Below are 11,644 nucleotides of genomic sequence, written 5' to 3' on the forward strand. Positions count from 1 at the left end.
TCCAGCCATACCATGCTGGAATTCTGACCTAGAGACCTGTGAAATAAATACTGAGTGTTGTTCTAAGCAACTGTATTTGGGTCATTTGTTATGCAACAACAGAAAACTAAAAATCCCCCTCTCATACACACACAACATACACACATACAGTGCAAACACAAATGCCAAATGCCCTGTTTATTCACACTTTTATTAATATAATAAAAACAACAGAAGGATGAGGTTTCAATATTTTATTCAAGTTTTACTTTAAGTGATGTTAATTACAGCATTTGAAGGGGAGGATCTAATTCCACACAAAATGGAAGACTCTAAAATGTACCCATTAAACTGCTAAAAAATAAACTGAGTGGCGAGAATATAACAGAAGTCCAATTTAGATTCCGAATGTTGTCACCATGTGATTACAGTCACAGAGACTCTTCCCAGCTTGCAGCTGGGACTCTTAGAAGCTATTTCATACTCTGGTGCAAGGGCAAAAAAAACACAACATGAGAGGGAATTAAGTCCTGAATTATTGGCTTCATCACATCCACCTTCTCCACCCCAAATGGCACAAAAGAAACAGCTACCACGCCCTGCAGACTACTTTTGGTGTAAAAGAGGTGATGGACTGGGGTGGAAACAGGTCATGAAAATCTGTCTAAAAAAGTCTCTTTCAGATGATTTTGCACACACCATCAGTGAGTCTCTCCTTCATTAGGGTAGGAAACCAAAGTTAATTCTCAGGAAGTCATAATTTCATCCATTTACTCAATACCAGTTTACAAAGTGCCTACGAAGTCTCAGCTTCCACTTGCAGCCATTTCTAGATAAAAAAGAAACCTGACAATTCTAGAGGGCCACCAAGGTCCCCCAAAGTCTACAGCTGAAAGGACTTTTCTTGGAATTGGATTTCTTCTGTACCTCTGAAAGGGTAACACCTTAAAGCTGAATCATCTTTAACCTGGAGGTCTAACATGATATTTAGCAATACTCGCATCCCAGACATACGACATTAAAAGGTACACTAAATTCTGAAGGTAGCTATGCTCAAAATAGTTTAAAATTAAACGATTGTACAGTATTTGTTTATGCCTGAAATTCCAGTCCTAGACCAAGCTTGTGGCCACCAGCATTGACATTCTTGCCATCCAGCAAAGCTGAGAGCGTCAGTTTGATACCTGCAAGGGGAATAACCAGGGACAAGGAAAGGGGAGGGATGGAGGAGAGAAACAAAAAGAAAGGTCAACACAGAGCAGAAAGGTTAACACAAGGAGGAGTACCTAAGCACAACGGCAAGACAACACCAGATTCAAAACCTGCTTCAGCTGTGTGTGATCAGCAGGCAAAAAAACCACACGGCCCATCAGTCCCTGTTACTGAACACCCATCTGATTAATTCCACAGGCTTTCCAGATCCACTTTAGGGAGTCCACTTTCCTTTGTCCTGTCACTGCCCCCTGCTACAATCATCTCTCTTTTGTGGCACCATGCAGCAAGCTTCTTCAGCAAAAGTGCCTTGAAAGGAAGTCCAACCATAAATCAGACTCTGAGCTCTCACTCTCGGCATGGACACAAACACACACACGTGCACGCGACTAATTGGTATTTTCCCTACAAAAGTTTCATTCTTTCATCATGTAATCTCCGATGTGTAGAGTTCAAAGACCCAACTTGACCAAACCAATCCCAAAGTGGTATTATCTCCCGTAGTTCTAACATACCATGGACCGGACTAGCCACCTGTGCAGAGGTAATCGGCACAACGGTTTTACAATGAGGATGACTTCTGGGCTAGTTTTAAGAATCTGCTAGAAATAAGTATCAGACACTACGTACACAATGGAAAAACAGACAGAAGAAAATAACCAAAAGTGTAACACTCTAGCCTTGGCCTTTTTCTCTCCTACTTACTACTTCTATGCTCCAAATGTTTTATAACAATTCTGCACACTTTTATAAACATTTAATTATAAAACCGTCTCTCCACTCGTTTACAATGTACTATTCAGGCATTATATAAGCAGTAACATAAAGCAGCAAACCAGCACAATTTTTCTTTAAGGCAAAGAAACAATTTCACTAACTTTCAAAGCAACACTTACCTGGCTTTAGGGTCTGAGTGTATCCTAAACCTATCAGGCTGGAGTTGTTCACTTTAGCCTAGTCAAGGAAAAGATAAGACAGAGTGAAATTGTTAAGTACTTTATGTTTTCATCTCCAAAATGAGTAAGAGCTTTGGAACCAACCAACTCAGGCCTTCAGAATCAAATTCTCTTTTTTCATGACCACTTTGATTATGAGATTCATTAAATTCAACATGAAATATATCAAATTTGAGAGCAAAGTCTCAGAAAAGAAACTCAAAGAGTCAACACAACTATCAGTTAAAGTTACGGGGTGCCCAGGTGGCTCAGTCAGTTAAGAGTCTCACTTCGGCTCAGGTCATGATCTCACAGTTCATGGGTTCATGCTCTCCATCGGGCTCTGTGCTGACAGCTCAGAGCCTAGAGCCTGCTTCAGATTCTGTGTCTCCCTCTCTCTCTGCCCCTTCCCCGCTCATACTCTGTCTCTCAAAAATAAATAAAACATTAAAGTAAAATAAAATCATACTGGAGCAAAAGAATGACCTAGCCAGTCACTTAAATTTCAGCATTTTGTGAATGATAATTAATAATTAAGTTCAATAAAGAAGTTGAGTCAATGTTACCCTCATTCCTCTGCCTGAGTTGTAGGAAAATCTGGGCCTCCCCCTGACCCCCTTTCTAGTGAACCATGGAGAGGTCAGGAGCAGAGAAGGCTCACGTCATGAGAACACCAAGTCCTGGCAAAAGCTAAGGCTGCCAAGGTACCTTTTCCTGCTTGAATGCTGTTTTCAGACCTGACAACTTCCATAAGAAAGAACAAAGCAGGGGGAAAGATTTCCTGGCAGTAAGGGCCCCATCTGGCTGTTCCTTTTTGCTTATACCATCTAATTAATAAGGCCCCTCTTCCTTTGTTTCTAACTGCGTAACTTTAAGGGAGCCAAATTCAGTTCCCGTTTCAAATGGGCTGCTTGTAAATTACACAATAACCATCCTGCAACATGAGACTTCCGCATTCCACCCCAAAGGGAAGCAGCCAGCAGTGTCCTGTGACAACAGAGATGAGTTCAACAGGATTTAATGCAAAAATCGTGCAGCAACTCAACCGCGAGCAATGCCACCGAGTCTGCAAGATTAGATGCCAACTACTAAGTGCCAGGGTCTGGTTTCTTAATATCCAATACAAGAGCTGGCAAGAGGATGAAAAATGAGAAGCATTAAATGAACATGAATCCTGAGGGTCCTCTCTCTCTCAAAAAAAATAATAATAGTAATAATTTTTTTAAGCCGGGGGGGAGATGCCTTGGTGGCCAGTCAGTGAAACAGCCAACTTTAGCACAGGTTATGACCTCACGGTTCATGAGTTCGAGCCCACACCAGGCTCTCCCCTGTCAGCGCGGAGCCTGATTCTCTGTCTCCCTCGCTCTCTGCCCCTCCCCTGACTGCCCTATCTCTCGAAAATAAACATTAAAACAATAAAAATAAAAAAATAAAACCTTAGGATTCAAGGTGACCCCCCTTTAGAGTCTGCAGCATGGAACATGGGCTGCTAAGAGCAGGCTCCAGAGCAAACCAGTGTGGGTCAAGTCCAGGCCCAGCACCCCAGCACTTACCAGATGTCTGCTCCATCTGCCCTCAGCCTCTCTGAATTTCCAGTTCCTCATTTGTGCAAACAGGGTTGGAATGATATTTCTTTTTTTTTAAAGGCACCTGCCTCAAATAGGTTGTGTAAGAATTAAAGACAGTAACCCACACATAATGGGCTCCGCACAGTGGCTGGCATCTACAGTAAGAGCTATTACTATTATCACTTTCCTCATTTCAAACTCTTTGCATAGAGAAGAAAAATCTCTAGCTCCAGCATGGAACTCCTGCAATCCAGAAGGATTCCATCCTAAGCTTCAGGTGGAGCCTGGGTGATGCGTGATTCCACAGGTACTCACCGAGAAGCAGGCGTCAGGATCGATCTGATACTTGGCCGCTATTCCAAAGCGAGTGTTACTATTTCCTGCTGTCCAGGCCAGATTAACAGCGGTCTCTAACTTCTTGTTCACCTTCTGATAAATGGAGCCACCAAACTCTGTCCCATCGTTTCTGCAAACAATCAGAGCACAGGTGCCCATCCACCCCTGAAGGCAGGCTGGAGCTGGGCACAGTGGTCCAAGTCTGACGGAGGGCAGGGCTGCTGTAAATGGACCAAAATGATCACAAAACGAGTACCAAAGTAGGGAAAAGCCTGATAGGAATGGAACAGACACCAGCTTTGGGAAGGTTCAAAGGGAGAGGCTAGTTTTCAACCACCATTGGGAACACCCAAAGGCAGGAAGCTGAGGCTGCATGGAATTTGAAATCTGCTTCCAAAATATTCTTTAAAATAGAAGCAGCAACTAAGAAAATGGAATTCTGGGTGATTTTTTTTTTTTTTTTTTTTTTGCTGCTGCTGCTGCTGTTACCTCTTTTGTCAATGCATCTATCATAACAGTGGTAAGGGAGTAGAAGCAAATGAGAAGAGAACACAATCAGAAATGGTAAGAAAGGCTGGGCCACCCGTGTTCTTCAGAAGGCAGGTTACAGCCCTTAGCACCACCAGCTGCAGCCACTGCTGGGCGGGCACAGCCAAAACCCACCTAGCCCCCTGGAGGGGCAGCAATTACAGAAGAACTTGACCTGCAGTTCAGACTTTTCCACCTGTGCAATACTCTTGGCCCAAACTGCAAAATCTCTACAGTTCTGATGGGATGAAAAGGAGACACTTGGTGCCTTACAAAATGTTCCCGTCTTTCAAAAATGGAATGAAACCGAACTGGACAAACTCCTTCATCTCTTCCAAACACACCACAGTGACTCCAGCCTTTGGAAATATCCCTTTCCCCTCCTTTCCATTTTTAACATAAAACAATGTCAAAGTTCTGCCTCGTCATTTTGGGTGCTTCAAGTAGAAATGTCATCAGAAACTAGTAAGGCAGAGCCCACGTACTCCAGAATTCGGCAAAGAGCTTAGAACTCACTAATCCAGGGACAAACTGCTGATTCACTGCAAACTCCGCTCCTCACTAATCTACTCTCCCTAAAGTAGATGCTCATTAAATACATTCTAAATGCTCAAGTTTTCCCCTGAAATTCAGTGATACAGACCTTGTACTTCCAGAAAGTACAAGGCCAGGACAGGCACCCCCTGATTTGCAGGGAACCAGAAAGTCCACAGAACAGCAGCTTGCCACAGACAAAACTCAAGTTTTTGATTAACTTTAGTATAACTGAAATCGGGAAATTTTCTTGGGCTCACATGTGTATCTAAAAAATGTCAGATTTCTCTCTCTGTCCCAAAAATAAATAAACGTTGAAAAAAAAATTAAAAAAAAAAAAGGGGGCGCCTGGGTGGTGCAGTCAGTTAAGCGTTCGACTTCAGCCAGGTCACGATCTCACAGTCCGTGAGTTCGAGCCCCGCGTCGGGCTCTGGGCTGATGGCTCGGAGCCTGGAGCCTGTTTCCGATTCTGTGTCTCCCTCTCTCTCTGCCCCTCCCCCGTTCATGCTCTGTCTCTCTCTGTCCCAAAAATAAATAAACGTTGAAAAAAAAAAAATTAAAAAAAAAAAAAGTCAGATTTTTCATTATATTCTAAAACCAGCAACACTGCCTTCCTGTTGGGAATTCTCAAAACCATAAACAGAGGGAAGTCATTGTTCAAATTCATCTACATGAAGCACAGAGCACAACTATGACACTTGGGCCTCTGCAAGCCCTAGGACAACCCAAATGGCTGTGTCGGCAGTTTCCACGCCAGCTAAAAATAAACCGTGTCCACTTAATAAAATCAGGTATGTGAGGCTCAGGTATGTGGGGAAAACAGTAACGGCCATTGCTATTCCTAGAATTGGTGCCAATTTCCAATTCGACACCAAGGAAGGACTTTCCATTTCAGTCATAACTCTAACTTAAAAAACACTTCTATTGCTTGTGCCCTTTTTCCTGTGACATTTTTGTACGTCGCTTTTTTTGAATTTATATACCTTTTTTGACTTTTTTTTGGGGGGGGGTGTACATTTCTATGAATTTTAACACGTGTACAAGATTTGTGTGACCACCACCACAATCAGGATACAGAACAGCTCCACCACCCCCAAATCTCCTCACACCACCCCTGGGCAGTCACACTTTCCCCCACTCCCACTCCAGAAACCACCGGACTGTCCATCACTCTGGTTTTCCTATGACTTTTTAGCTTCAAAAAACTCAAAACTGGGGTGCCTGGGTGGCTTAGTTGGTTGGGCGTCCAGCTTTCGACTTCGGCTCAGGTCATGATCTCGCTGCTGTCAGCTAAGCCTGCTTTGGATCCTCTGTCCCCACCCCACCTCTCTTTCTGCCCCTCCCCCCCTCTCAAAAATAAACTTTATAAATAAATAAATAAATAAATAGGGGTGCCTGGGCGGCTGAGTCAGTTAAGCTTCTGACTTCGGCTCTTGTGGTTCATGGGTTCAAGCCCCGCATCGGGCTCTGTGCTGACGGCTCAGCTCAGAGCCTGGAGCCTGCTTCAGATTCTGTGTCTCCCTCTCTCTCTGCCCCTCCCCCACTCACGCTGTTTCTCTCCCTCTCAAAAATAAATAAACATTGAAAAAATAAGCTCAAAACTTATTATAATAATAGATCTGTTATATCAATTCTGTTATGTTAACATAAATAAATAAACTCAAAACTTAAAATAGATCTGTTATATTAATTGTTATGTTAAAAGAAATAAATATAAATAAACTCAAAACTCAAAATAATAGATCTGTTATATTAATTCTGTTATGTTAATTATACTAATTATAGTAGCCCTTCCTTATCTGTAGGGGATCCGTTCCAAGACCCCCAAGGGATGCCTGAAACCACAGACAGTACCGAGCCCTACATATATGCTACATTTTCTCCTACACATCCATACCTATGACAAAATTTATAGAGTAGATGCAGTAAGAGATCAGCAACAATAACTTTTATGATTTTAATAGAACAATTATAACAACAAACTGTAATATAAGTTATATGAATGTGCTCTCTGTCTCAAAATACCTTATTGTACTATGTATGGCCTTGTTATGATGATGTGAGATGATAAAATGGCTACATGATGAGATGAAGTGAGGTGAGTGACACAGGCCTGTGACGTACATCAGACTACCGCTGACCTTCCAAAAATACATCAGAAGGGGGATCATCCACTTCTGGACCGTGGTTGACTATGGGTAAGTGACATCGCAAAAACTGAAATGGCAGTTATGGGGGAACTACTGTATAAAAATTTTTCAAAAAACTTTGTAAGTGGAAATGTTATTAAATACTATACATGTACCACTTAACTTTAAGAAGTCACTCCTTTAGTGACCTCTAGTGGAAAGAAAGGAATCCGAAAAAGTTGTCCCCCAACTGTGGCATCGGGATTTTAGAGATGAAACATCCGTTTCCCTTCACCTACATCAGCACTCCACTGCACTCCAATTCCCAAGCTTAACTACAAGGGGCTCTCTAAGCCAATCTGCACTTTTCTCTTCCCTTCACTGTACCATCTGGTAGTCAACTTTTGCATGTTCTCCCATGAGAAGACACTGTATGGAACTGAGATCATCATCCCCTAACCTGGTGTCTCAGATCTATGTTTCATTAAGCATGGCAAGCTGACCTCAGGCTTCATACAGAGAAAGAGGGACAGCCACACCTTTCCCCACTATTTTGTTACTAACAATGAAAGGAGTTCCAGTGTCCACAAAGGGAAGGGACACTCCACTGGACTGACGTCATGCCCTTGCTGTAACTGATCAGTCATTCTGTGTGTACCAGTGACAGCGCCGACCGTCTCTAGAACACAAAGAGCCTAAAACACTTCCAGAATTGGACAGGTGGGAAAGAGAAAAAGACCAGCAGGCCATGTGGCTCATGTGATGTCAAAACACTCACTTTAAAGTGATTAAAACATGAGCTTGAAAAGCTATCCCCCTCCTGCACACACTTACACACGACACTCACGTACACTTACACATTAGTGTGGAGCTGGAATTCGTCAGTCTTGTAGCCAACTGCAAAGTTGCTCTGGGTCACTCGAGACTTTGCAGTCTCAAAATTCATCTGGTAGCCAGCCAGCCAGCCCTCATAGCCCAGCACCAGAGCGCCCCGGATCGAAGGGCCGGCGATGTCGAAATCCACGTCACAGCCCAGGTTGATGTGCTCCCGCTTATACCCTGTCTTGATTTTAGCATTTTTTTTCCTGAAGGAAAAGAAATTGTATTAAAGTCATAAGCTTACTCACCTTGTGACAACCACACCAAAAGAAAGCAAAAAAAAAAAAAAAAAAAAAAAGTTTTAAAGCTCAGGTCATATACAGGGATGGAGGGCAAAATCAGCACACCCCAGATCTCCCTTAAGCAGCTGCTGTGCCCCAATGGAAGACCACAACCTCTCTTCAACCACAAACCCATTTGCAAAAATGCCACAATAATCAAGTGAGAACACAGGCAAGGGGGGCACTAAGTAATTTTCCTTTACTAACCTCTCCCTATGCCTAATGTAATGGCCTACACAGGCATTTATTAGGTAGAGCGCTCATGTAATTATGAAACAGATGTATCTTTGCTATTCTTCAAGTCTATGAAAAAGACACAGTGTATCTGTCATGAAGGCATCTATCTAAACAGAAGCTTTTTTTTTCAAGCTTTTATTTCAAAAGATACAGAGAGAGCATAAGTGGGAGAGGGGCAGAGAGAGAGAGGGAGACTGAAAATCCCAAGCAGGCTCCACACTGTCAGCATGGAGCCCGATGTGGGGCTTGAACTCACAACACCCTGAGATCAGGACCTGAGCCGAAACCAAGAGTCGGACGCTTAACCAACTGAGCCACCCAAGGGCTCCTAAACAGCAGCTTTTAAGGAGATGGTTGCTTTCTTACTTTGTGGTTCACTTAGTAAATAAAGAAACAAATACTAGGTACATCCCTCCTAAGTAAATATGACAGATAGCTTTTAACTCGGTATTCATGAGATCCCAATGAGCATGTATTTCAGAGACCTGGGTACAGATGTAGAACCCGGGACCCTGCAGTCATGGGGGCTGGGAAACCTCAGAGCCTGGAGCCTACTTCAGATTCTGTGTCTCCCTCTCTCTCTCTCTGCCCCCGCCCCTGCTCGAATTCTGTCTCTCTCTCTCAAAAATGAATAAACATTAAAAAATTTGGAAAAAAAAAATACTGGCAATGGATTGAAACATATCAAATATGTTTAAATCTATGAATTCATTCATACTGACACTTAAAACACAGACATTGGGCATCTTTAGAGACTAGAGAACCAATGTGTTACTTTGAAACAGTAAATAAAAAGGAAGCAAATGTTTATTCCACCTTTCCTACACTATCTCAGAGTAACCAATAGTTTAGAAGTTTCTTTTTATCATAAGAGACTATTAAAAACTGAGAATAGGGGCGCCTGGGTGGCGCAGTCGGTTAAGCGTCCGACTTCAGCCAGGTCACGATCTCGCAATCCGTGAGTTCGAGCCCCGTGTCGGGCTCTGGGCTGATGGCTCAGAGCCTGGAGCCTGTTTCCGATTCTGTGTCTCCCTCTCTCTCTGCCCCTCCCCCATTCATGCTCTGTCTCTCTCTGTCCCCAAAATAAATAAACGTTGAAAAAAAAAATTAAAAAAAAAAAAAAACTGAGAACAAACTGAGGGTTGATGGGGGGTGGGAGGGAGGGGAGGGTGGGTGATGGGTATTGAGGAGGGCACCTTTTGGGATGTGCACTGGGTGTTGTATGGAAACCAATTTGACAATAAATTTCATATATTGAAAAAAAAAATAAGTTTCTTTTTATCGAAATATTCTACCTAATAAATGAAGAATGAATGATTAAAGTGGAATTATCACCAGTCTGTAACCCCTGAGTGAACTGTAAATAGCACTAACGTACAAAGAAAAAACCCAGCCTTCTATGCACATCCAATGGAAGCATATGTCACCACTTTTATTCTACCCTCTCCCCTCCCCAATGGAACCTAAATGCAATGAAGCCTGTAGACTTACCAATTCACAGTAAATATGAGGGACAGGGTAACAAGTTAAATGACCATAGAGAGGGGCGCCTGGGTGGCTCGTTCGGTTAAGTGTCTGGCTTCGGCTCAGGTCATGACCTCACGGTCCGTGAGTTTGAGCCCCGCATTGGGCTCTGTGCTGAGAGCTCAGAGCCTGGAGCCTGCTTCGGATTCTGTGTCTCCCTCTCTTTCTGCCCCTCCCCTGCTGATGCTCTGTCTCTCCCTGTCTCAAAAATATATAAAAACATTAAAAAAATATTTTTTTTAATTTTTTTTTAACGTTTATTTATTTTTGAGACAGAGAGAGACAGAGCATGAACAGGGGAGGGGCAGAGAGAGAGGGAGACACAGAATCTGAAACAGAATCCAGGCTCTGAGCTGTCAGCACAGAGCCCGACGCGGGGCTCGAACTCACGGACCGTGAGGTCATGACCTGAGCCGAAGTCAGACACTTAACCGACCGAGCCACCCAGGCGCCCCTAAAAAAAAATTTTTTTAATGACCATAGAGATACACACAGCATAGTTTAGTCTATGTGTAATCTTAAGGGACAAATGACCTACTTTCAACAAATAAGAAGGGGGGGAAAAAAGGCAGAGGACAATCTAAAAATTAAAGAGATTTAAGGAGGCAAATGACCCAATTTTCACAATTTTGCACGGACAATTTTTGATTCTGTAAATTAAAAATGAAATCATGTAGAAGCACCTGGGTGACTCTGTCGGTTAAGTGTCTGACTTCGGCTCAGGTCATGATCTTACAGCTCAGGAGTTTGAGTCCCACATCAGGCTCTGTGCTGATAGCTCAGAGCCTGGAACCTACTTCAGATTCTGTGTCTCCCTCTCTCCCTATCCCTCCTCCACTTGTGCTCTCTCTCTCTCTCTCAGAAATAAATAAACATTAAAAAAAGTTCTTTTTATGAAATTATGTAAATTTGATCGGACTCGAAATTTAACAATATTAAAGAAAGATGATTAATTTTTTACAATGTAATCATATTGTGACTAAACTCTTTTTAAAAAATGTGTGCCTCAGCAGCACATGTATTAAAACTGAAACGATACAGGGAAGATTAACATGGCCCCTGCAGAAGGGTGACATACAAATTCGTGAAACGTTGCAAATCTTTAACTACAGAGAACAAGCTGACAGTTACCAGATGGGAGGGGGCCAGGGGTTGGGTGAAATAGGTGATGGGCTTAAGGAGTGCACTTGTCATGATCAGCACCAGGTAATGTATGGAATTGTTGAATCACTATATTGTACACCTGAAACTAATACACAAGACTGTTAACCACCAGAATTAAAATAAAAACAAGTGGCAGCTGGGTGGCTCAGTCAGTTCATCTGACTCGATCTCAGCTCAGGGCATGATCTCACAGTTCATGGGTTCAAGCCCCATGTCAAGCTCTGCACTGATGGCTCAGAGCCTGCTTAGAATTCTCTCTCCCTCTCTCCCTGCCCCTACCCCACTTGTACTCTCAGAATAAACTAAAAAAAAAAAAAAAAAAAAAAAAAAAAAAAAAA

General features: G+C 42.8%; 1 protein-coding gene and 1 non-coding gene across 3 annotated transcripts in view; one reads left to right on the forward strand and one right to left on the reverse strand.

Moving 5' to 3' along the window:
• Positions 1 to 218: 218 nt before the first annotated feature.
• VDAC1 (voltage dependent anion channel 1) overlaps positions 219 to 11,644 on the reverse strand; it is a 28,600-nt gene continuing 17,174 nt past the window's right edge. For both annotated transcript variants that reach the window (XM_040444480.1, XM_040444481.1), the window contains exons 6-9: positions 8,079 to 8,306; positions 4,010 to 4,160; positions 2,088 to 2,145; positions 219 to 1,163 (exon numbers count right to left, since the gene is read on the reverse strand). In XM_040444480.1, the coding sequence (XP_040300414.1) occupies positions 1,072 to 1,163; positions 2,088 to 2,145; positions 4,010 to 4,160; positions 8,079 to 8,306 (529 nt within the window). In that variant the 3' untranslated portion in view covers positions 219 to 1,071. The remainder of the gene's footprint in view (positions 1,164 to 2,087; positions 2,146 to 4,009; positions 4,161 to 8,078; positions 8,307 to 11,644) is intronic.
• LOC121010900 (U6 spliceosomal RNA) lies at positions 11,144 to 11,246 on the forward strand. The gene has a single exon (XR_005781415.1). It is a non-coding gene; the product is annotated as a U6 spliceosomal RNA (small nuclear RNA).

Source organism: Herpailurus yagouaroundi, unplaced genomic scaffold, assembly GCF_014898765.1.
Source record: "Herpailurus yagouaroundi ecotype Mexico unplaced genomic scaffold, PumYag 192, whole genome shotgun sequence".
NCBI classification, from domain to species: domain Eukaryota; kingdom Metazoa; phylum Chordata; class Mammalia; order Carnivora; family Felidae; genus Herpailurus; species Herpailurus yagouaroundi.